The sequence below is a fragment of the Rattus norvegicus genome, chromosome 2 (genome assembly GCF_036323735.1).
Source record: "Rattus norvegicus strain BN/NHsdMcwi chromosome 2, GRCr8, whole genome shotgun sequence".
Lineage (NCBI taxonomy): Eukaryota > Metazoa > Chordata > Mammalia > Rodentia > Muridae > Rattus > Rattus norvegicus.
The window spans coordinates 70525084-70552675 of NC_086020.1; the positions used below are offsets into that span (position 1 = coordinate 70525084).

General features: G+C 35.3%; 1 protein-coding gene and 1 long non-coding RNA gene across 5 annotated transcripts in view; one reads left to right on the forward strand and one right to left on the reverse strand.

The window, feature by feature from the left end:
- The window catches only part of Cdh10 (cadherin 10), a 222360-nt gene that overhangs the window by 169563 nt on the left and 25205 nt on the right, over positions 1–27592 (forward strand). For all 3 annotated transcript variants that reach the window (XM_006232080.5, NM_001168631.1, XM_006232079.5), the window contains exons 3-5: positions 5256–5550; positions 6832–6951; positions 7529–7696. In XM_006232080.5, coding sequence (XP_006232142.1) covers positions 5256–5550; positions 6832–6951; positions 7529–7696 — 583 coding nt within the window. The remainder of the gene's footprint in view (positions 1–5255; positions 5551–6831; positions 6952–7528; positions 7697–27592) is intronic.
- LOC102553625 (uncharacterized) overlaps positions 1–27592 on the reverse strand; it is a 161236-nt gene that overhangs the window by 19506 nt on the left and 114138 nt on the right. The window lies entirely within an intron of this gene.

The following is a 27592-nucleotide window of genomic DNA, read 5'->3' on the forward strand; positions in this document are numbered from 1 at the left end:
TTCTTCTACCTCTGGAGCTTGTTTACATCTAAAATATTAAAACTGCTCGATACAAACAAGTGCAATAATGCCTTTTAACTAAACTTTTCTGAGTTAAAAAGTTAAAGAACAGGGAGATGACTTTTAACTGTGCAGTACAGAAGCTGTTGTCCTATTTTCATTAGTTGTCATGTATCTTGCCATGTCCTTTATCTGCTGGGGAATTTACAAGGAGCACAGCAGGTTGTGAATTTTTAATAGGCGTTCCTCAAGGAAAGGAAAGGTCAGTATTAACATAAAATTCTTCTTAAAGATTTGTGGCCAAATGTTTCACACCGGAAAACAGGTGTTACTGCAGACTAAAGCCACAAGAATCTCTAATTCTCTTTTCTCCTTTCTTTTCTTTTCCTTTTCCTTTTCTTTTTTTTTTTTGGTTTCTTTATCTTTTTCTTTGTGTGTGTGTGTGTGTGTGTGTGTGTGTGTGTGTGTGTGTGTAGAAAGAAAACTTTATGTGTTCTCTTCAGCAACACATATATTAAAATCGGAACCAACTAGACACTTCAGAGCTCCCAGAGACTAAACTATCAACCAAAGGGTATACATGGGCCTGCCCATGGCTCCTGATACATAGGTAGCAGAGGACTGTTTTATCTGGCATCAGTGTGAGGAGAGGGGCTTTGTCATGTGGAGACTTGATGCCCCAGAGAAGGAAATGCTAGAGAGGTGATGTGGGAGTGGGTTGGGGAGCACCCTCTTGAAAGTGAAGGAAAGGGCAGTGGGGTGAGAAGTTCATGGAAGGGAGACCAGAAAGGGGGATAACATTTGAAATGTAAACAAGTAAAATAATTAATAAAGAAAAGAATACATAATAAAATAGCAAAATACAAACCCATGTAAAATACTTTTTACTTTGAAAGTTGATGCTATAGTTTTTGAGCAGATGATTAATTGACCTCATCTCTTTGCATCATAAATACATGACTTATTCAGTTAAATAAGTGAATTTATAATTACTTATATAAATGAAATATTTATGGCTAATATGCAAGAAAGTAGAACAATGAGAAAAGTAATAGTCATAAAGGAATAACTAATGTACAATCTCAGTAAACAGATTGATATGTGAAATAGTATTTTATCTGATGTATAATATTGAGGCAAAGAAGCAATACCAGGTAGAATGTGGAGAACATACACACACGAAGTGAAGTAAACTAATTAAAGTGGCTGTTTAATGCTACTCTCTAGACCCAGTACTAACTGTTGTAGCCATTAACTCATGGCTGATCAGCTATTTCCAGTTTTAGTGGCCAGTCCTGTTCAATTCTTCACCACTGTAGAAAGGGCTTTAAAAAACAAAAGTAATTCACCACTATCGTAAAGCCTGATTTCTGGAAAAAAAAACAAAAAACAAAACAACAACAACAACACCAACAAAACCCAAGTATTGCAGCTTCTTAACAAGTACAGTGCTACATTCGTAGCTGTCAGTCGCTTCTCGTAATTATATCCTTTTTGGACAAAGTAGACATCTTTTCATTTTTCCGACTCTTAAGACCACAGTCTGACTTGCAGCCACCTCTTTTAGGTTTCCTCCTACCATGTTCAATTTTCAAATCCAACAGAAACTCTCACAGCATGTAGTCCAATTACAAGATTTAATTTTCACTCTGTAGTCTAAGTCAAGGTACAAATCCAGCTGTGATTTTTATCCTAAATTCAGATTTATAAAAATTCAAATCCCATCATATAAGTGCATACTCTTAACAGTTTTCCTTTTGCATCCTTAACTGATTCGAGTAGCAGAACCACTTTGAGTCATTACCCTCCAGCCTTGTGTATTTCTGCACCTCAGTTCTATGCTCTGTATTCGCCATTGTCCTAAGATGCACATGTCTTAGAAGGGGGAATTTCTTATTCAGTCTTCGTCTGGTAGCTTAGATGTTACATGCTTACACAGATATGCATTCACTCCTGTGAGCTCTTTAGAGTTTTCTCTGTGTATTTGCTTTACATGTCTCCTCTGGGTCTTCCATAGAATACAGATGGAATTTCACATCTGCTTCTAAAAGCACCTGACTATACAGAAAATTCAAATAAAAGTAATCGAATGAATAGCAAATAAAACTTGAACTGCCTGCTGTGAACCGCAGTACTGTCTGGTCGAGTGATTGATAACACCAATAGCACTGGGTTATGTTTCTCAAACTGAATAAGACATGTGTAATGCTTAGAGCTCCCTCTGGTAAGATGACCACAGTGTTACAAATGTATATATTTTGAGAATTTCTGGGAAACTGGGTACAATTTTAGATACTAATAACTATCAATCTGTTGACTACTTGACAGTGGTTCCTGGACTACACCTTCATATGTGACTTCTGAGAGCTTCCTGTTTAATTACTGATGCTTCCTGAGTTTACTTCTCTTGTATTCTTGCTTTCAAATAGTTACAAACTCAATAAATAACTCTTTGTTCCTCAACTTCTTTTATCTCTAAAGTACCTATACATTTCAGATATGTGTGTCCATTATACCAGTAATGATTCATTGTTTGTTCTGAATTGACAATGCAGCTCTATACGGAGCAGATTGCTAAATTCTAATCAACATACAACATTACAATGAAGCAAACCACTTTTGTAAATGTAGTTGTAATGAGCAATACAATCACATATATAAATATATTAACTTTTGCTTATACTTATGCTCATATAATGATTTCCTGGGCTAGGCAGAAGACTGACTTGGTCATGTGATTGCTATGTAAACATGACCTACCAGGAGCCATCACCCTAAAAAAAAAAGCTTAAACTCCCTCTCGTACAAATCATTAGCTCCTCAGTTAATAGTGGAGGCTCATGAACCACTTCCAACACCATTTTATGATATTAAACAGCTTGATCTTGTGCAGGTTGCGCAAAGGCATCTACAGCTGTCTTGCGTTCATGTGTGCAAAGATCCTGCTATGTCCAGAAGATAATATTTTTCAGTGGTTTCCTCTGGCCTCTTAAAACCTCACTCTTCTCCTGAGATGGCACCTCATCTTTGGGAAGATGGTGTGATAAAATGTCTCACTTGTGGCTGAGCACTACACCATCCCTTATTGTCTGCAGGCTTTAGAGGTCTGTGTTTCTATATTAACCACCATACTCTGCTGATAGACATTTCAGATGAAATCTGAGGGCTGCACTTATCTCTGTGTAGAGAGAAATGAATTTAGAGAGCAATGTAACACTGTATGCATTTAGCAACTAAATGTTAGTTTCAGCCCAGAGCCTGTGAGCACACTACCCATGGGTTTTTGTTCAGATTTGCCATACTAGGCATGTGTGGTTTTTTTTTTTTTTTTCTGTTGAACAGGTCTTAAATTTAATCAGAAATGGTTGGTTATATTCCTATGATTCATACCATTACTGCATCCATGGGCACAACCTTGCCATGATGGTCATCATGTCTGTTCACAAGGTTCAGAGCATTGCAAGGTTGTTCACATTATTCCCCTTTAGAAGCCTGCAAAGCACCTTCCAGTTTTATGAATGTTAGCCAGCAGGGAAGAAGCTCCCACTTCTATACTGGCTGGTTTCTCGATGTCCAGTAAGTAATGTGCGTGTTGTCTTCAGCAGTAGATATTACTATACCTTTCTCATGAGGGACCTAAGAGGGACCCTTTCTTGCTTTGGGAGTCTCTAGGACTTTACTGACAAAGAACTTGATAAGAATTATCACACACCACCCACTGGGCTTTAATTTGGCAAATTAATTTGTTGACTTCTAGAATGAACATAATCCCCTGCACAGGGTAACTCTAATTAGACAATTTTATATGAATATATCCATGAATGAAGCTTTCAAATAGTAAGTTTCTAAATGGCTTTTTAAAAAACCCTTACAGTAACTTATTTTACCTTCACCTCTTTTCAGTCCCACTCTCCCATTTCTCTCCCCAGTTAAAAATCCCTCCCCACCATTCACTGCTTTCCTGCATATGAAATTTATAAGTCATGATCTATAGAAATTAAAAAACAACATAAATAGGTGTATTATTAAGTTTAAAAAATTGTATTTACTACATATATCGAAACAGTAATAATTGCATATATAATACAAATAGATATAGTTGTAATCCTGGTTATTGCTTCTGTTAAGGTGTCAACATGTTTCTTCTACAAGCTAACAATTCCAGGATAAGTTCTTAGCCCTGTAGACTGCCACATTACCTGGAAGATGCTTGGTACTGGTATCCTGGATTCAACAACCTATAGTTTACTTATTATCCTAGAAGGATTTTCTGTTCAGTGTCTCAAAAGTTTAACTTACTGATCCATGAATTTCCAAGCCTGGCTGGTTTGCTTTATGGATACCTTTGAAAAATAGTTTACATAGAATTTTCTCACGAAACAGAAATATCTGGATTCCTAGTTCAGTTGCAGGAACATGTACACTAGACTGGTATGCACGCATAGTCCCAAGTACAAATTGTGTTGAAATCATTCTGAAAGGTTTGGTGTGGTTCTGCTACAGGCACAGGAAAGGCAGTCACCGTCTTGCCTCATTGCAGATATTTTAAGAAGAGAGCTTGACAAGGTACAATATTAGACCTTATTTTACTTTACATTTTATATTATTTATTATTTAGTATATATGTACCTGTGCTATATAGATATCTATACTATGTTTTGAGACCTACAAATATTTTCAGGGTAAGGATCATCTTCATATGCAACCTGATATTAGGTTAATTATTCCCACATTTGAAATCTGTCTCATAATTGGAAAAGACACATAAATCCTAAGATGTTACTAATTATAGTCAATAATAATTGATTGGAGCTGAATTTCCTGTAAAATATAATAGTAAAATAACCTTACATTTCATCACTTCTCAGTCTTTTGTCTAAGATCAAGTGTAATAACCTTACATTTCTAGAATGACTTGAAAGCACTCCACTCTCACGGCTGATGTCTTTATCAGGATTTATTTGTTCATAGAAAGGGTTATGTGCAGAGCAGGAAGAGAGAACTTGATTTAACTTTCGAGGGTTTTTGGGGGTTTTTTTGTTTGTTTGTTTGTTTGTTTTTGGAAAAAATTTCATAATGCTACAGGAGAAGCTCTTGCTGGTCCTCGAGTGTGATTGAAGCTACTCAGATCTGATTTATAGAACTGAGATCACTGACCCCGTTATTTGTGATGGAATTTGAAGGGTCATCTCTGAATCCTTTCACTCCTGTGCATCTTTAGTCATCCTCATGGCTATGCATTTTATCTCCTCTAGCTTCATTCAGACCAAGATAAAGGAGACGGATCGCTCAAATATATTTTGTCTGGAGATGGAGCTGGTACTCTTTTTATTATTGATGAAAAAACAGGTGATATTCACGCCACAAGAAGAATTGATAGGGAAGAAAAGGCCTTTTATACTCTGCGTGCACAAGCTATTAACAGAAGAACTCTGAGGCCAGTTGAGCCAGAGTCAGAATTTGTGATCAAAATTCACGATATCAACGACAATGAGCCTACATTCCCAGAAGAAATTTATACAGCCAGCGTTCCTGAAATGTCTGTTGTAGGTAAGTGCAGTTACAAGATTTATGATGTATGAAGAATATGGAAGTCATATCAAATAATTCTTGCAATATTGTGTTTAATTAACTTAAATCTCTTTTTATCACCCACTCAAAATGCATATATATTTTAGTAAAGAAGCAATGAGTAAGAAAATGATATTACTGCATTTTACATGGCTTTTGGATTTGCAGATCTTCACAGCACATTCAAGTAGACCTGCCTAGTAATCCAGAAAATACCTCTCAGTATCAGTAGGAAGGACAAAAATGAAACTTATTACAATAACTTTTACAGCTAGCATGTAAGATCCTGAAGCCAAATATCTTAAGATTAGAATCGTTTTCTGCTCTACACAATGTATCAGATACTGGGACCCTTGCAGCCACTGAGCATTATGAAGTATATAAAATAAAAAGTAAAAAGTATAATGTTTAACAAAATGGAATATAATTTTAATGTTAAGGTGATATACTGATGAGTAAATACTTTATTTTTATCAAGTAGTTAGTGATAATATATCCAAAATTTAGGGAAGCCTAATAACATTTTTAGAGAAAGATATACTTGGATTTCATAAACAATAAACTTTCCAAATATGTATGAATTTATGCAAATTAATAGGATTGTTTATTAAATTCAATATTTGGTATTTATTATTAATATCAAACTCATGCACCTCTCAAAACATTTGTTTTGGGGATGTTATTGCACTTCGCTAAACCCCAAGGACTTTGGGTGTTCATCGAGCATAAAGTCTATTGATATTGTGAATCTTCTTAGACATCTCTTAGTTCTGGGAACATTGGGTCATCTTAGATTGTTTCTAAATTTGGAATTCAATCTATCGCCAAAATTGTATTCTAGAGCAGATGTTAATTATTTTTTGAGTTAATTAGAGCAAGGGGAGAAAGATTATACCTACTCATTTGAGATTTAGACATGCCTTTTACTCTAAACAAGTCTATTATCTGAAAATTTATTTTAATAATACCTGGTCTCCACATTCATAAAGGGACCATGTCTGTTATGTTCTGAAATAATACAGCGTCACCTCTTGTGTCCATAAGCATTCAACTTTTGGTTGAATAGAACTTGTTAAGTTGAATTTAGGATTCCTTTGCAACACTGTATACTTTTATCTATATCTGTCACCAAACTGTATGTAACAGTTCCTTAAAGTGGTCGTTTTTAAAGCCAAAGTCACTCATGTCTTCAATGAAAACAAGCACTTTTGCTCCTCCTTCTGGTACTGTGCAGAACTAAGCTGAGTTTGGATACTTCAGGTACTTCTGTGGTGCAAGTCACAGCTACAGATGCCGATGACCCTTCATATGGAAACAGCGCCAGAGTCATTTACAGCATACTTCAAGGGCAGCCTTATTTCTCTGTGGAACCAGAAACAGGTCAGGAGCAATGGATTGGTGTTACCATGTTTGTGATCTTTGCAAGTATAAGTTGGAGAACAAAACTAATGCTAAGCACGGGGAGTGGGACATAAGATATAATTTTCAGTTGATATATGTGTTGTTTTTAAACCAAATGAACCTGAACTCCAACCATTTGTCTAAGCAGATTAAATGATAGATCCCAGAGACCCTCCTGCTGTGCATCCCACCCCAACCCCAAGATGTGTTAGCAGAATCTTGCTGACATTATTTGGGAGCTGAGGATTAATGTCTTTGTGTTTGTGTAGGAAGCTCTTTACTTACTAAGATATATGCCCAGCCTGATTATTCTATATTTAAAAGCTCAGATATGTAAATGATTGAACTAATAGAAATATAACTGTTTTGGGTTTCATGTAAGTTTCGAATATGATATTACAAGTACATAGCATGTAAAACAACCACTAAGAATATATATGAAATTAGTTTTATAATAATTAGTTTGAATATATCACTTGATATCATAACTGTGAAAATTGATTAAATTGGAAGGGACCACACAGTGGGATGACATAGCATTTGTATTTTCCCCAAGGTATCATAAGGACAGCTCTACCAAACATGAACAGAGAGAACAAGGAACAGTACCAGGTGGTTATTCAAGCCAAGGACATGGGCGGTCAGATGGGGGGTCTGTCTGGAACCACCACAGTGAACATCACTCTCACAGATGTCAACGACAATCCTCCTCGCTTCCCCCAAAGTAAGTGTGCTTTAACTATTCTTCTATAGATCATAAGATCAAGAGTACGAAGTCAGACTTAACAAATCACCAATTAGCTTATTAGAAACTCTGTGATGTTTTACTAGCAAACTTCCAGTAAATGGTAAAATTAAGTAATTTTGGAAAATTCCTTACAGAGTTGGGGACTCTGAATCTCAACTACCCGCCTCTTTCCACACAAAATGTGTAACAATTACATAATAACCATCTAATCCAGTAAAAGGAATATGCTCATTTGTGAAGCTAATAATTTATAATAACTATTTTTCTCTACTTAGATATTAATAAGTAAGATTCTAAGTTGAATATAAAATTTTAATAAAATATCAAATCATAAGGACTCTATTATAAATGCCAAGGTAGTCAGAACTTTGGGAAGTAATGTAAATTATATCATTCCGCATGGCAACCTCCTAAAGTTATTTAATAATTCTGGTCTATATATAGATAAATGCATCTTTAATTAATTTTCCAAGTTTCTAGAATCAATTAAAAATCAATTAAGGATATGTTAAGAGACATTATCTTCTGGCTAGATAATGGATATATAAAACATCTATTTCAAAATCTTGGTAGATTATATATGTGAAATGTGAAACTCATGACAGTGATGCTACTGGACTTTGAGGCCTCAACCTAGTTATGTCTTTCAGTAGTTCTTCCACTTCAAGACAGAAATTAGAGCTGTATTGAATCAAGCAAAAAATATCATGTTTTAGTGTGATCTCTATTCTATCCTATTATCTTCAGTTTTTAAAAGAACTGAAAATGTAATTGTATCTTTTCTACTTCTCTCATGCCCCATCCAATGTCCAAACACCCCCAAATTCAAGGCCTCCTCCATAACCATTGTTTCCACATATATATAAAGAAGTAATCAGCATACATATAAAACCTGATCAATGAATTCACTGTTAATGAAACTTAGATGGTTCTAGGGCTGGGCATGATCTTTATTCTCAATTTTCTTCTATTCCTGGTTATCATAATCAAAGTTGGTCACATTTTACTTTTGACCTCAGCTTAATCTCTTCATGATAAAATAAATTTGGAATGTCAGAGTTTACTTTTATCATATTTGTAACTTCATACAGATATTACTTGGAAAGATTTCTAATATTTTCTGTAGTTTTACTCTTCATGAGGAGGACTGTAGTTCTTTCTGTGCTATTAATCTAGATTTTTCTTGTCTGTAGTGCATAACTAGGATGAATTCCTTTAAAATTATATGTGTTGTAGGATTATAAAATCAGATAAAATTATTTGAACATGCTTGCCATGTGTCTGTGTGTCTGTATATATTTTATATATTTGTGTGTTCATGTCTCTAGCATATATATGATTATATATATCCAAAACCCAGACGTGGGGTTTTGGGGGAGTTGTTTTTGTTTTTGTTTTTAAACCGTAAATATATAGTAAAAGAGACCATGTACTCCATTTTCAATTTTTCCTTAATGTTGTGTTATTCATCAAGGAAGAAGATACCTATAGTAATCTTTAATGGGTTTTTTGAGCACTTTAATAATAACCACACTAGTTAGTGCAATGTAAAATTTCACATTCGATATGTATTCTTGAACTATCATCTTGAATCTGTTATCAAGATAACGAACATATTGAGCTAGAGAGATGGCTCGGGCATTGAGACCACTTGTTGCCCTAACAAAGGACCTGGGCTTATTTACCAGTACCCACTTGGTGGCTCACAATTAAAGATTCCAGTTCCAGGACATCTGATGCCCTCTTCTTACCTTTGAGAGCACCAGCCATGCACGTGTTACACATAACATGCAAATTAAACTAAAATGAAATGAAATAAAATAAATGTAAATTTATATATTTAAAAGTTATTATAAATAAAATCAAATATAGAAGTTGAGAGGAATTAACCACATCTAATAAATGCTGTATTCCTCAATAAAGCAAACACTGAAAAGAGATGCTTCATTGCTAGCATATGTCAATTGGAAGAATATCCAATTTAAAGTTCTCATTAATTTTAGATAAAATTTGTTTTTGAATTGTACATTCAATAAAGTAATTGACAAATGCTAGTTGAATGAAAAGACTCAGACATTTCCAAGCGAATAGGATCAATAAACCCATATTTATTTTGCTGTGTTTTCCTTGTGAATCCTTCATTCAATATGCATTTCTTGTCTTTATTCACTTGAGATTCATGACTGTGCCATTAGGTTTATTACACAAAAAATAACACAGTAATGTGGCAACAATAATTGTCATGATATCAATAGAAACAGGGGAAATACTGTGTACATTTAATTTTGTAAAGAAAAAAATACTTGACACCATAACATCTTACTTATTGACTTATTTATTGGATAATTTATTGGCTTGTAATAACTCAGTATTATGTTCAGCAATTGAGCCAATTAAATACGCATTTACAACACACTGTTAGTAGCAACAAAGATATGCTGATCTCAGCATCCAACTCTAGATGTATAGCACAATAAATTTCGAAGATTTTTAATACACTTTGTAATCTACCTACCTTATTATTTTAAATTGTAGGTAAAAATATATTTCCTTGAGTACTTTTCTTGATTATCTTTTATTTTATGTATATTCACAATGTATCTGTTAAGAACACTCAACTATGACAAATAAAATATTATTTGTTACTATAGGTCATCTAAGATTGGAAACCTGATTTTTTTATTTGTTATTTTGTTTATTTACATTTCAAATGTTATCCCCCTTCCCTGTTTCCCCCCTGAAAACTCCCCATTTCACTCTCCCTCCCCTTGCCTCATAAGGGTGCTCAACCATCCACCCACTGCCGCGCTATCACCCTATTATACCCCTACGCTGGGGCATCAAGCCCTCACAAGACCATTTTTTAATGTTTAATATCATTTGTTTAGATATGCACAGTTTAGCAAGTATTGTTCTATGAACATTTACATACATAACCACTGAAATCTGAAGACTGACATATATATAACAAATTTACATTTTGCTACCTTAATATTTTCCCCAGTGTATCAAACAAGGGAAGAAAAACTCTGCAAACTGTAAGATAGAAACTATAGTGCACGACAAATCATAAAAATAAAAGATAGAAATGTACCACATTAGTATTCTTTTAATTGAAAACAGATTCTTCTTTCATACAAAAAACTCACCCAACCAGTTTCCCCTCCCTCCACTCTTTCTAGCATTCTCCATCTCCTCTCCCCCCTAGATCCGCTCTATATTTCATCCTTACATCTTTCTCTTTGTCATGTTTAAAGTGTTGAGAAATCTGTTTTAAGTACACTACTTTCTTTAATCTAATATTATACTTAAAGTGGGAAGCCAATATAACATGTAAAATTATTCTCCTCTAAGTCTTTTATGAACCTTGTTCCACTTATGTTAATCCATTTAGGTTAACTGCATTTCCAGTCCATGACTTCTTGAGGGTTCCTGGCTTGGGTAGTGGTTTGCTTTCGGGACAGCTTAAGAACAGACCCTGCATGAGTCTCAATGATGTAATTCACTTAGCAGCTTTCTACTGTGGTAAATTAAACTGACCTCTACATTTCTCATTATCATCAGTAACATTGGGCCGTAGTATATTCTTTTTAGAGAGGTGATGTCAGATTAAGTAATTCAGTGTCTGTCCAGCACTGGTAGTTGGAATAGACATGTGTTTACTAATGTTAATATATAGTAATGATTCTTTGTTGCCATCATTAAATATAGAAGTCAGAGAAAACTTAAAGCTTCTCTTAAATTTTATAAACCATATTCAATATTTAACATTAGGGAGCACAATTTTTTTCAAACAAAATAACAAATTTATTAATCTAAATAAATTTCTTTGTGAATCACCACATAGCTTCAGAAAAATGACAACACATCAAATTCAGCAGTTCGGCTTTTTGAGACCCCTTTGTGACCACATACATTTTTTTTTTGTTCGGCATTACAACTAAAAGACAAAAGCACAAGTGTCTTTTAAGGCACACCCAATAACATAACACAGGTTTTCATGGTGGGAATTTCCTCCCTTTCACTTTCCCTTATACTTCCAATTCTGAGATTGAAAGCTGCTATTCACTTAAGTCTAAATGATGATACAAGGAAGATATAGCAAACCTGCTGAGATCCTCAGCCATTACCACAGTAATGAAAACCTGCCTAATAATCACCAATTATGACTATTGTTAGTGAAGACTGTAGGACAACTGCTTTTCAGCTAGTGTAGAAATGTTCTTTGACTTAAACTTTGTTTCATTTCTATACGCCTACTATATCTACTTCATATTTGACCAAATCAGGCCTAGTCATCTTACTTCTTTTATGTTCCCCTAAAATTTTTAAATTTTTATTGAAAATGAATTCTTCTCTCAATGTATCCCAAACCTAGTTTCTCCTCCCTCCACTCCTCCCAGTCCCCCTCCAGATTTGTTCCCCAGATCCATTCCCCCTTCATTTCCTCATTCATTGAATCTTTAAGAAGAAACAAGATTTTTAGACTAAATTTCTGGGTAGAGAAGAAAGAAAGAAAGAAAGAAAGAAAGAAAGAAAGAAAGAAAGAAAGAAAGAAAGAGAGAGAGAGAAAGGAGGAAGGAAGGAAGGAAGGAAGGAAGGAAGGAAGGAAGGAAGGAAGGAAAAAAGAAAGACTGAAGACAAAAGAATTTGTTTCTGAATGGGTTTTAATATAAAGAAACAAAACACTCTGGTGAAAATGTGTTAATGCTGATTTTCATGCAGCCTAGAGTCAGAAGGCAGGGATACAGTCTACACCTGTGAGACTGATCTTAGCATTCTTTAATGCTACAGAGTGTATGCTTTAATACATTCAATTCCACTTTCTGGAGTTGGCAGCAGAAGGGAGGGTTCAAGACCAGAGACTAATTGTTTGATTAAGTGATCTGTATGTAGCCTGTGACTTAGATACCCTTTCTGAAAGGACTACATGTGCCCAAACAGTAATGATACTCAGGTAGAAAGCAGGACAAAGCATCAGAGGGTGAGATGAAAAATACCACATGATGTGCTGCAAATGGGTCCACATAATTCAAAAGGACCACCAGTCTCTGTTCACAGGGACCACACAGACAGAGGACAAAGGACACGAGTACTTTCACATCTTTCTTAGTAATGAGTACAGGATTCTAGGAAACCAGGCTTCATAAAACCTTGCTGTCATTCACCTTTACATAGAAATGAATTAGAGGTATGTTTGTAAACATTTTATCCTGATAAATCAAGGAGTACTAATATATATAAATTTATGTTCTGCCATAGCAGCTTAACTAACTTTTAAGAAGGGAGAACTGTAGACTCCAAAGATCGCTCATGACACAATTGCAAGATTTCTTTGTTACATGTGTTGTTACAAAAACAATCACAGATTAAGGGGAAATGATAGGTTTATTATGTGAATTTCCAGTTCTATGATAAATGCAAATGGAATGATTGAATTAATTACACTCTACACCACTTTTCCCCACAAGTTACTGGGAACAGTAACAAAGTAACTTGACCTTCCTTATTTGATTAACATCAGTTCAGAAATAGAATTCAAAGTATCTCAGAGGAAAGTTCTTATTTAGAAAAGTTATACATAATAGATTTCTCAGTAGTGCAAATAAATTTAAAGGTTTTAAAACCATCTCATTTTTTCTGTATTAGCTTTTTCTAAAAATTATATATGCTGAAAATTGGTAACAGAATATTCAGTGTAGAAACAATTTCATAGTAAGCATGCTTGTGTGTTTTATTTTAATTCTCTTTATAGACTAATGATATTATTCTATTAGTTTAAATGTGGGTTATTTGTTTTATTAAAAAAGAGATTAACAGTATAAAATAATTATAAAGAACATTTTAAAACATATATGGAATCCTGTCAATGCATTTGTTTACTCTTTTCATTATCTATATGAGGTAGATATTATAACTACCTACCAATTATATGATTTGAACATTAACATTACTCGATTTGCAAAATGATCATGGTTCTACTTTGGGGATATAGAAAATATATTAAAAAGTCACCTAATTTAAAATTAAATTCGGCACTTCTAAATACTTCACCAAAATTGGTATGTTACAAATGTTCTTTAACCTCTTTTGTTCATGTTACCTATAGTTGATAATCTGGATCCACATCAAATTTATGACATGTAGTCAGTTTCATACATGACACTCAAACCTTTTAAAATATTGATACATTTGGGAGAAAATGGAAATGCATGTTTTGGTGGTGCTGTTTGTCTGATGCTAGAGAACCAAAATGAAGAAACTGCCTCTGGGTTCCCCATATATTTTAAGCTGACAGATAAGCAGACAAGGTCTTTCAAGGAATTTTTTTCTATAATGTACATAGGGATTTAAGGAAGGTACATCACTGAGCTGTGAGGCGGCCATAATCCCTGCCTGGTCTAAGAGAGATTTGATTTAACAAGTGCTGGTTTTCACTTTGTAAATAGAGACAACCTCTCCTCTACTGAGAATCCCAAGGTAATGTTGGCCCTAGGCTGATCTGCATATTTAAAGTTATCAAGTAGTTTTCTACAAGAGCAGCTGCCAAGTGTGTCCCAGGAAGATGCTTCAAGAACATGAGGTTAAAGGGTCTCTTTTCTCTTTTATATTATCTAGGGAGTATAAATATAAATATATTTAAAGCACTCTGGTTGTATTAGCTCCATTTACTGAGTTTAGCAATATATAGTAAATTATTTTCAAATATTTGTCTGTTTATTTTCTGTCATTTATATTTCTGTCTAAGTACTTGTGGGTCCATGAATTAGAATGCTTTTTTTTTTCTTTTTTTTTTTTCCGGAGCTGGGGACAGAACCCAGGGCCTTGTGCTTGCTAGGCAAGCGCTCTACCACTGAGCTAAATCCCCAACCCCATGAATTAGAAATAATTCCAGTAAAGCATTTGTTTCAGTAAAAGTTGATTAAGTCCTATGTCTAGCTCTTTGCTGCCTAACCAGAAATATGCAGTGTTAGTAATTATAATAATTTTAAATTCTGGATTGTGACAAAGGACATAGTCCTAAATTGTTTACATGTTGGTAGTTTACCAACATGTGTCTTCTCCTCCCTCATATTTATTGTGTATTTTCTCTGAGCTTAATTCCTCTCACTACTTTTCTTGCTAGAGAGATAGCTCAGTGATTAAGAGATTTTTCTCATCTTTCAGAAGTCCCAGGTTTACATTTCTAACATCCACATGGTGGTCGTTAGTCACAATTGCCTGTGACTCTGGTTCAAGAGAATGGCCTCCTTGGCCTTTACAAGAAGGTTCACACACATGCAAATAAATTTAAAATGTATTCATATTATAAACATAAGTAAATATATGATTTATGCATGTGTACATAAATAGAAATAAAACATGAGTGCTATATTTTGATTAATCCCCAAATCACAAGATGATGATTTATTTTGAATGTGGAAAGATCAACCTAAATTATTATTTAAATAATTCTTCTAAAATTTAATAAAGTTTTTCAAGCAGAAGATCAAATGGCACTAAGACTGGCTGTTGTTGTTGTCATTGTTAGGGAAGACAAAATGAATAGAGGTAGCATTCAATGTCAGCTATGTAATTTGTCTTGGCTGGACCCTAAGGTTCAAGGCAACTGGAGTTGTGTCAGAAGTAATGTTGGAGGGAGGAGGGAAGAGAGATCACAGCATCTCTAAGTGTGTGATTCACAGGAGTGAGTAACCAGGTCAAGAAAAGATTTGAGGGATAAAAGTCAAAGGTACCAATAAAAAAAAGTACTTTGAAGCTTTTGAAGCTTTCTATCAGAAAAGCTTGTTTGGGCAGAGGGAGGGAACCAGGCAGGAGCAGGTTGATGGAAGGAGAGAGAAAGACTTCGAGTTGAATTCTTATATTGCAGAAAAGATGGTTTGTAAATATATAATAGCTGGAGGAAAATATGAGTCTGAGATATAAATATCATTTAAATAAACGACCGTGCAACATGTCAGTGAAATTACACGTGCGGTGACAGAACATAAAGAATTACCTGGTTTTTCACGTGTAATGAAATAATATAATTCTTTAAGAGGATTCTATGGAAGAAGCGATGTCTCTCTGGAATATCCTAGTTATTCCCACGGAAATTGCCTTATGCTAACCTACTTAGCAGTTATCGTATGTCATAATGGGAATCAGAGTCCCTGCGTTGTGCTGACTTACAAATTAACTTCAACAACACTCTCAGTACTGGAATATGGATAGGAGTTTGCTGTACAAATATGTTTCTGGAAAAACCGGTAAGAATTTCCTGTGCGAATATGTGTAGACTAATCTTAAGGAGTTTTTAATACAAGTAAATTTCAGGTGAAATGTAAAGGGATTTCCCAGTAAATACAGTGCAAACCTTTGTTTATGGCGGACTATCTTAAAAGTTTATCCTAACCTCCTCAATCTAGCCTACTTCTTTGTTTCTATGTGTTGCAGTCCTGTGTACTGATGCAATATACTGACAGACAATTTCAACGAAATGCCGAAATAGATTCTATAGACTCAGGAGATCAATGGTAGCCTATCTAATGCTTTGTCGTGATGCCTTCCCCAAGGGCATAGGGAGGAAACGAAAATATCCAGCATGGCTTTTTTGCTCCAATTTAACTTAAATGCCCCAAACTAAGCCGGTGATCCTGTCTCCTGTGCTCACAGATTTAGTTTTCTGTCTCCTCTGGTGAGAGTCTTCAATTCGGAAGCCAAAGCAGTTTGTCAGTCTCCAGTGTGACTTTCAAGTCTCCTCTGCTTTCTCCTAAACGCCCATTTAGCACTGCATAATTTCCTTAACTACTCCGCATTGCCTCCAAGGAGCTTTATCTTGTTTTTAATTTCTTCCTGTTAAGCTCATTAAAAAAGATCTTTTGAGCATTATACAATGGAATGGTTTATAAACGTGCATAATTGTGTCATTTTTCTTAAAGCAAGTATTGTTTGCGACTATCATACAGCACTGAGATGTTGCAACAAGATTATACACAAAGCAAATAAAAAATTAAACTAATGTTAAATTATTTTGTTGATTCGTATATGTGGAGCGTTTTGGAAAACCTTCACCTTGAAAAGCGGAAAGTTCTTATGTAAATGTGATAGAAACAAGGGCAGAGAACAAAGGATGAAGAAAAATTATCTCTTTCAACCTCATTTTTTTTTATTTTTGTTATCAACAAAACAAAATAGCAAGCCATTTGTTCCTCGGCTCAAAACCTGAAGAAAAGCAGTTTGCCCTTGTCCCTCTCTGGGCTGATTTTTGGCATTTTGTTTGTTGTTCTAAAGGACATCACCTGTCACACCTGTTAGTCTGACAATGCTTTATCTAACGTCCCTTACTTAAATTGAACTGCCAATTATTTTTAATTTGGCTACAAAAATCTGCAAAATTTTTAATCCTGCAACACAGAGACCTTGTCAGTTACGTGCACAGTAGAACGTGTGACCTGGGATAACACTGTGAAGTACTGAGAAGCCAGAAATGCCTCACAGGTGACTGAAAATCTTTGACAATGATAATTCTGGTGTCATGGGAGGTTTTCTGTATCAGCCTGGAAGTGCTCTTCTTTATGGAACGACGCGGGTTGCTTTGTTCTTTGGAAGGCCTCCTCGTAACATCCCCTCTAGACTTGCACAATGTACATCTTCTCACATGCAGGCCCAGGTGCGTAAGCTAACAGCCAACGGAAGAGCATACTTACGAGGAAGAAATATTTATGTGCCCTAATCATTAAAAGAGAAGCAGATGATTCAAGCTGACACCTGGGAATGAATTTCCAACAACTATAAATTGGAATTGATAGAAAAGCTAGCCACATAATTAAAGCTCCATCAAGTGTAAGATAAAAAATAAGTAGCATGCAAATAGATATCTTTAAAAAGAAATGAAGAGAGTAGGATGCCAGGACTGTGTTCCTTTGCCTTTGTCAGTGTGTACATAAGAATCTTTGCTTCGCTCCAGTTCCCTGCCTCTTGACTCACATGGAGATTAACTCAGGAAGGAGAACAGACTGGCTCTCAATTAAAGCAGTATCGGTTTGTATGGCAAACCGAGATATTTGTATTCAGCACAAGCAACCAGGAAATAAATAGTAGCATGTTAATGCATCACCCTTTCCCACATTTAAAGCATACAAATGAAGTTTTAAATTTTGATATAGTCAAATAAAGATTGACCTAAAATTGGTTATGAGCAAAACGTACTTCCAAAGAAGGCATTATGAAATTATGTTTGGAGAACACTGAATAAGAATGCTTCCCCTGAGCTAATGTCATACCAAAAGGCAATTCCGATAAATGTGTGCCAACATGTGGATCTTTTTGTGAAGGTCTGGTTTACATGTCAGAACTAAATTTATATGATTTTGATGAGTGAACTCATTCAAGGTTTTATAGAAAACTCTGGAACACTTTGAAGATAATTTCCTTTGAGTACAGAAGGAAAATTAATGTATGTGCCTATTGATTTACACAAATACTTTCTAAAGGAAAAGAACTGATAGTCAATATATCTATATCAAGAAATTAAGAACAGGTATATTTTAATCCAATGTTCTATTTTCTGTTTAAGTTGATGAAGCTCCTAAATATTAGCGTGACTCATACAACCTCAACAAAATCAAACCTCGTAATGCATATGGTTTCTAAGCTAACCAAGAAGTAAAATGAACTGATAACTTTCAATATTTGAACAGACATACAATACCAAGTTAAAAGTGAACAGATTTTCAGATCTAAGCACACGCTGCTAAGCAATCAAAGAATTCCAAGCCAAAAATAAAAATGTAGGACAAAGGCTCAGACACATACCCCCAGTGAAATCCACATGAAATTAAAATTAATGGAACAAAGAACTCTCTTTTCTTTCTCTTGGCCTTTTCCCTCGTCCCATTTTAGTTGCTACAACCTAATACCATAAGAGCAAATTGTGAGTGTGTGTGTGTGTACTTTTTTATGTGTGCATGCATATGTGCACATTTGTATGTATGTATGTATGTATATACTTATGTGCATTCATGCATGCATATGTGTGTGTGCCTGTGTGTATACCTGCACGTGAATGTGTGTGTGTGTGTGTCTGTGTGTGTGTGTGTGTTAAAGGTGCATGTGAATTCAGGATACAGGTGGGGCTATGCTCATTAGGAGGTGAGCATAGATATTGGGTTCCTGTTTTCACTCTTTACCTTATTCTATGACATGGGTTCTCTCTGAACTCGTATCAACAATGGAAACTAAAATGTCCCAATAAGCCTCCTGCCACTGCTCCTCATCATCTTGGATTTATTGCCCTCCATATCCTGTCTGCTTGCTCATTACATTCTCTGACCCACTGAGCAACCTTAAGAGACTCCTTATGAAGGAAACTTAGATTCATCTAAACAAAATACGTTTGCACCCTCGCCACATTTCATCTTTCATAGTTTGAATCCTCACAAACAATATGTTTAAGCTGTTCCTCATTCGAGGTATTTTAGGGTTAACCTACAGGTTTCTGAAGCATGTGTTCTTTTTATTTCCTGGTAGTTTAGCAAAATGGGTACCTGGGCTTAAACTAGGATCATTAGTTTCATTTTCTCTACTGAGCAGGTCAGGTCCATAGCAGAAGTCCTAGAACCCTTAGTGTGGCTCACCTATCATAGGCTAAACAATTTTTATAAATTTTTACAGTTGGGGAAGCTTCATGTCTCAGGCAGGTTTTCTTTTCTTTGTAGACAGTATGCTCATGAATTTCTTGGACCTCTAGGTCTTCATTTAGCTCTGTTTCCTGGGACACATTCCTCTCCAAGTTACTAAAAAAACAACCAAAAGGAATTGGCTGAATATGAAACTGTCTTCTTTGGGAATCAAATTTAATTAATATGGTGGTTAGAGTAAGCATTCAAGGGCCAAAATAATTTTATCATCAAATTTCCATGACATTGCTAATTTTCTAGCACGCTTTTAAAAATGTCCCAGTGACAGTTGAGCTCATTCCCTCTTGTGTAATCCTAAGTTATATATTAGTTTTATTTACCCTCTAACTCACTCACTCTCACTTTGCCTACTATTATTATTTTGATCCATCTGCTATTTTCAGCTTCAGTGATCTTTTTTTTTTTTTTTTTGGTTCTTTTTTTCGGAGCTGGGGACCGAACCCAGGGCCTTGCGCTTCCTAGGTAAGCGCTCTACCACTGAGCTAAATCCCCAGCCGTGATCTTTTTTTATATTATAATTTTACTGTAGTTCTCCCTCCCCTCTCTTCACTCCTAAACCTACCCACCTCTCCTTTAAATTCAGGGTCTCCTTTTCTTTCTCTTTCTTTCTTCTTACTAGTTATTTGTATGCATATGTCTTTGTATAGACATATGATAACTAAGTATATAACCACTTAGACCCACATAATTCTATCTGTATGTATGTTTTCAGGGCCAGTTGAAACCGGACATTAATGGTGTGGTTTTCCCAGGGAAGGCCACCTCTTCCATTCTCAGATTTTTTTAGGTTGCCTCTACTTCTTTGTGTAGAGCTGGGGTGTTATGGGTTTTATTGGCATAGTTTTTCCAATAGTATTTCAATAGTATTTTGGGATTATATCAAATAGGTCAAACCACACACAGATAAATGGACTCGGGTTTTCTATGGCAAATTAACTTTATTTTTGAAGATCCACAATGATAGTTTCACCGTAGAGAAAATATGCTTTATAAATTTCAGAAACCTGACTTTTCAATTTCATGTGGATATCTTGTACTCACGAGTCATTCACCTTTGCATATAAAGACGGGGAAAGCATAGCCTTCAGGATAGGAGTGTAATGCGTGTTTATGTGGTTGTCTATTCATTCACTTGATTTTGATAGCTGGATTTTCTCCATTTGGTTCTCTTATTATTTGGAAAACAACAATTCTGTGCTCTGTTTCTACATGTGCATCTTTGTAGATATCATTGCCTGGTAATTGTGTACTATGTATTTCCACAAGATATATCCCCATTATCTTTTCCTTTTGTGGGCTGAATTCAAGGCTCTACTTCCACTGTGTCAGCTGTGATTATCTTTGAAATAAGTAACTTAGGCATTCATTACCATGGGCTCATTACAGTTATGGCTCCAATATTCAGGCTTTTGTTGTACACAGCATGGATAGCCTCATGACAGATATGCACAAAACTCAGGTGATGGGCATACAGGGAGGTGACAGAGCAGGTACCATTTTACTAGAGCCTCAGGAAACCTATACAATCAAAATCCGTGTGCCTAAGTTACGATACAGGATTACAGTTGTACAAGTTGCTTTTCATGTTAGCTTTGCCTTTGATGCATCTACTTACAAATATGCAGACTATACATCTACACGCACGCACACACACACACACACTCACACTCATACTCTCACACACACACACACACACACAGACACACACACATGCATACAAATGTGAATTATACGTGTGGCTGCATCTAAGGCTTGATTTTTGTAAGTTCAGTAGGTATAAAAATTTTTTCAAATCATCCTTTTAATTTGTAATTTCCTGCTTCTGGTTTGGCACACATGTGTCTATTTTTATGGTTTATGCCTCTGAAAATGATTTTCCACATCCAACCTAATTTTTGTACTCGACCATCTGCGTTTGTTGTTCTTTGGGCTTTTAGCATATGTTGGTTAATATAGGCACTAAACTATATTCTCATCATGTATAACATGTTTTATTTCTTTGCATTATTTTTTACTTATAAAAATTTTGGAGAGTAGAATGACTTATTCATATTCTTACTTTTTATTTCGCCAGATATTTCCTGCTTCTCTTATTTCAGAAATCATTCATAACTGACAATCAATAATACATTAACTTATCTTTACTTAGAAATTAATTTTCACATTTTACAAGCATTGAGTAGATGTGTGTTTATATATTTGTTGAATTGTTGCAGATGGCATCGTTGTAGGCAAAAGACAGCAGTATGTTACCTAAAATTGTGGATGCTTCTACTTATAAAAATCTAAATGATTATTCATGTACACACATGTGTGTATTATATAGGTTTATATGTTTATATTTAAATGTATGTGTGTATTCAAAAAGCATTTGGCCTATTGTTCTATATCTTAAAATTGGTTCTTCTTTTTTTTAATTTATTTCTTATTATTTGATGGTTTCATAGTTTTTAAAGGCTTTTATTGGTTTAGTATTTAAAATATAATTACATTATTTTTTCCTTTCTCATCTTTCTCCAACCCCTCCCATGTAACCCTTATGTAGCCTTTGTGGAGGTATATCACTGGAGGTGGGCTTTGATATTTCTAAAGGCCATGCCAGACCCAGTCTCTCTGTGTAATTCTCTGTCTTTCAGTCTCTCTCTCTCTCTCTCTCTCTCTCTCTCTCTCTCTCTCTCTCTCTCTCTCTCTCTCTCTCTCTCTCTCTCTCCGTGTGTCTGTCTGTCTGTCTCGATCATCTCTCTGTCTCTGTGTCTCCCTCTCTCTCTTTCCTCTCCCTCTCATGGCCTCTAATTCTTTTTTATTTAGTAATTTATTTTTATTTAGTAATCTAATGTGATTGTGTATGTGATTTGAAATTTTTTACTGTTTGTGGCTTCAAGGCTAAAGTACATCCAACTAAATGTTCAAACAGGTAAAATACACTTCTTCCAACTTAAAAATGTCCTTCAGAGTTTTTATTTTTCAAAAGAATTCTCTTGAAGACAGAGGTGTAAGAAACCACCAAGAAGGGTCTCCTAGGTAGCATTGACACTCCTCTTTTCTTGCTAGTGTGCAGATTCTGTCTGAAGTAATTTTAGACTGCTTTAAAACCCCACTCTCAACCTATTGTAGATGTGACAGTTATTCCTCTTCCCCCATGGGTAAAACTATCTATGTCTGTAAAACTCCAGTAGGTCAGGTTATCTGAGACCATGCTGTGAATTTGAAATGCTGCATTTGAGGGCCTGTCTGCATATGATTCTTCTTCACACTTTATACAAAGCATGTTGCCCTCTCTGCTGTACCCTAAATTGGCCAACACTCATGGCAACTCCTCACCTCATCCTCCCAAGTGTTCCATTTATAGCTGTGAGTTAAGATACCCAGCTACTCTGATTTTATTATAGTTTATCTGGCTCAGTAATTTTCTTATACGTTTTAAGGACTTGACTACCATTTTACAGCTTCATGGACCTACCAAAATTAAGATGACTTTATTTTACCATGAAAAACATCCGCAGGTGAAAAGAATCTGTCTACTTCTCATGCTCATCATTCTGCTGCAGTTTGAAACCTATATTATTACATATATATGCCTTTTTGTAACATATAGACAAAATCACATTTTCAGTTAAAAGACTAAATTATTGAACTAGCATTGTAAAAAACAAGTCCAGTTTAAAGCAATTAGTTTTCTTAATATTTATCTAATTTTGTAGCCTCTATCTATAAGTTGGTTAGGTTTTAATTTTTTTATTATTCTACAATCTGATTACTGTCTGGTAGTTCATTTAGTTCTGGTCCATGAAGAAATACTTGCCTTATGTTTTTTTCAAATCCTCAGATTTAAAAACTGTGTCACTCATTCAAGAGTATGTTCACAGTATAAGTGGAAAAGCACCAGCATTAGTAAACAATAAAGAAAGATTTGAACATTAGTATCATGGAATTCTACATGTTTTTCAGAAAACTTTCAGAAAAAGTGTGTAATTGATTCTCACACTTGAGATTAGAAATCAGGCATGTGCCATTGGGACTCTTTGACTCCTACTGAGTTGCCTTATCCAGCCATGTGTGCCTGTTCTTACTGTAGCTTGTTTTGCCATATTTGATTGATGTCCCTGGAAGGCCTGATCTTTTATGAGAGAAGATGAAAAAAGGTGGAATTCGGGGAAAGAGGAGAGTCGGGAAAGAGCCTGGGGAAGAAAAGTCAGGGTGAAAATGGCAGTCAGGTTGTAGAATATGAGAGAATAACAAAATATCTGAATAAATGGGAAATTTAACTTAGGGAAAAAAGTCAAGATATGTCATCAGGTTTAAAGTAACAATCCTCTGACTTAAGAACTCCTATGCTGTCATTGGATTGTATCACCTTTTTTACTTATTACTAATTATTATCATTACTTTTACTTGTTACGGTTATAGCATTAAAATCCTTTTTCTCAAAGATGTACAAATGCCCTTTTGAAGGATAAGATGATATACAGAAAGATATTAACTTAGTGCTATTGAAATTATCTCTCAGAGATTTATTAGATTTTTATTTCAAGTTGATATACGTATCTTCTGTATGACTTTAAGATATTTATACATTATGTCTCAGGAATATAATGTTATACATATGGCTCAGGAATATAATAATTCTAGAACACCATACTTCATTAAAATTTTATGAATTATTTTTCTGGCAAACTAAAACTATCATGTCTTGGTCAGAAAACTTATAGGAACAGACTAATATATCTTATAAATTGTCCTAGGATTTAGGAAATTATGGGAAAATATGAGAAAGAAATAAGACAAGTGGGCAGATTATCAATGTCAAATCTAGAAGATTTGCAATAGGAAATTGTCATAATCTGTGGGGTAGAGGGAAACAAGGAAAAAAATACAACAGAGTGAAACAACTCCTCTTGAGGTCAAACTGGTCACTAATAATCTCTATAATTATAAAACAAACTATATTCATTGGGGAAAAAAGGAGCTTTCTTTCCCAGAATTCTAAATAATAATATGAAGCTATAGAAAATCAAGATCGCTATTATTCATCCCCATTAATTATTTTGGTTATGCTACTGACTGATGCAAACACTAAGGTGAAGATTTTTGATAAGGCAAAAGATATTTGCACAAAATTAAGGCACTTTCCATAAGGGAGCCATCAATTATATAAATTATAAATAAATGCATATTAATTTGACAGAGAAAACTGGCAGGGACAGAGTACACAAGCAATCAACAATCACTTTCTCAGTCACAAACAACCTGACACCATTTGATGCAGCTAAATACTGTGTAAAGAAAAAACCTTGAAATTATTAACATTTATAAAGTATGCTATTGTGAAGGAAGAAAGGCCTGAAATGCTATTTTAGAAGTATCAGAAAGGGAAAATAAAGGCAGGTCAGACCATTTGTGTTAAATATGTTTATTAAAAGACACCTTTTAAAAAAGTTGGCTAGTGTTGTTTGTTGTGTATTTGTTTACAACTTCATGATTCTTTGCTTTTATTTTAACTCATTTCTTTGGGTGTTGGTTTGGTTTCTTATGTCATAATCTTATGTTTAATACTTAAACTATACTTTGTTTTCCTTTCCTGTCCATAATTCTGTAAAGTAATGCATTTCTCTTTTCTGCCATCCTGTTTTCTCTCTACACAGTGTGTTTAGCTTCCTTTATTGCATCCATTACGAGCCATTCAGAGTTTTCTGCTTATTGTTGTTTGGATTTTTTTTTTAACAGAGCTGGGACCAAACCCAGGGCCTTGTGCTCGCTAGGCAAGTGCTCTACCACTGAGCTAAATGCCCAACCCCCATGTTGTTTGGATTCTTAATCCTCAAATTTGTTGCCGTATTTACACTATGTAAAATATAATTTTCTATGGTTTTAAATTCTTCAGGTTGGGTTTCCTTCCATGTTTATATGTCATGTGCATATATGTGTACTAACAATGAGGAGACCCAAGCCCACGTGAGCATGTCCTCAATTCCAATCCTGTCTCTCTCAACTTGGTCTCTATATTTTGTGCTGTAGGTGCTTTAAACAATAGGTCACCTCCAAATTTTAATTGCGCAATGTGGACTGCATTGTTGTGTTTGATATTTTAGCCTTCGATTCACTTTGGGAAGACATAGGACTTTGTAAACTAGTTATGGAGCTTCTATACAATAGTCAATTATCATACCTAAACTACAAATGAGTGTTTATATTTGACAACAAAAGTCAAAAGAACTCACCGGGAATACAATATTGAAAAAGTACTCAAAGTCTATTTCATTTTATATTTTCATGTGCACAGACGGACAGTAAGTGCTAATCAATAGAATGGAGAAGAAAGAGTGCCAGCATGTTCAGATTTTATCACATTCTTTTCATCTACTATAAAGTCACTTTATAGTAAGTTTGTATTTATACAGGTACCTGAAGGATGAGTGTAACTGAGACACTGGGCCACTCAGGCCTCAGGGGTTCCAGAGAAAAGAAAGAGTAGAAAGAAATAGTACCAGTAGGAGAATAGCTAACTCAGGAGTGAAATCTTGCTGTTTCCATGGGGATACTGAAGTACACATAAGACTACATAGAATATCATGGATGAGACTGCAATGAGCTCCAAAGTCAGGTTGTAAGGAAGTCACTTGTAGCATGATTTATGACTAGTGTCTAATTATAAGTGAATACTTACCAATCCTGTCTTTCTCGGTCTGTGTTACATCACTCAGGATGATAGTCTCAAGTTCCAGCCATTTGCTTGTAAATTTCATGATGTGTTTGTTTTTAATAGTTGAATTGTATTCAGTTGAGGAGATGTACCACATTTGTTTACCCATTCTTCAGTTGAAGGGCATCTAGGTTGTTTCCAGTTTCTGGCTACTATAAATAGACTTGGTATGAACATAGTAGAGCAAGTGTCCCTGTGGTATAGTGGGGCACCTTTTGGGTATATGCCCAGGAGTAGTACAGCTGATTCTTGATGTAGAACTATTTCCAATTTTCTGAGAAACTGCAAAATGATTTCTAAAGTGGTTGTAAAAGTTTACATTTCCACCAGCAATGTAGGAGGGTTCCCCTTGCTTCATATCCTCACCATCGTTTCCTCTTACTTTTGTTTGTATCAGTCTACAAAATGGCCAGGGAAAAAGATGGAGCAGAGACTGAGGGAACGGCCAACGCATGACTATCCCAAATTGAGACCCATCATATGGGAGAGAGCCAACCCTGACACTGTTAATGATCCTCTGCCACGCTTGTAGACAGGAACCTAGCATGACGGTCTCCTGAGAAGCTTTGTCCATGTGCTGATGGAAAGAGATGCAGAGACCCAGAGACAAACATGAGAAGAAGCTCAAGGAGTTCGAGGAAGAATAGGATAGGACTGAGCAAGCCAGAGGGGTCAAAGATACCACAAAAAGACAGCAACTAACCTGAGCCTATGGGGCCTTCCAAGCACTGAATCACCAACCAAAGACAATACACAGGCTAGACCAAGTCCCACATGCATTTGTAGCAAATGTGCAGCTTGGTCTTTATGTGGAAGCCTTAACATTTAAAGCAGGATTGGGGGCTGTCTCTGTTGCCTGCCATAGGATTCCCTTTCCCTTCCCTGAACTCTCTGGCTGGGCCTCAGTCAGGGAGAAGGTGCTTAGTCCTGCTAAGACTAGGTGTCCCAGGGTGAGATGATAACATAGTGGGCTTCCCCTTCTCTGAGGAAAAGGAAATGGGGTAATGGGATGAGGGATTTGTAAGAGTGGTACTTGGAGGAGAGAAGGAAGAGGGTGCAATTGGGATGTAATAGGAATAAAAAAATAAACCTTGACAAAAACAACAAAAAAAGTCACTTGTGCTGAGGCCCCATTTATAGAATTACATGGCTCCTGAAAGATCACACATATCAAGAATGTCTTTTTGTATTTGGTTACTTCAATTATAATATTTGAGGATAATGGGGAATGAATCATATAGGCGTTTTTATGAGAGAAATACAAAAAAAAATGATGTAGAACATGTTTTTATCCAGGAAAAAAAATATTTAAGCCTTTCTTTACTACAAATCTTCCATAAAAGTAACTAAAGGTAAAAGACCTTAAGAAAGGGATACTAAGACAATAAAAGGATAGTTTAACCTGTCTGGACCTTACTGTGTGCACTAAAGTGAATTAAGCTTCCTGAGCACATGGGTGCTATAATCAGAAGTGTGCTTGCAGCCGATTAA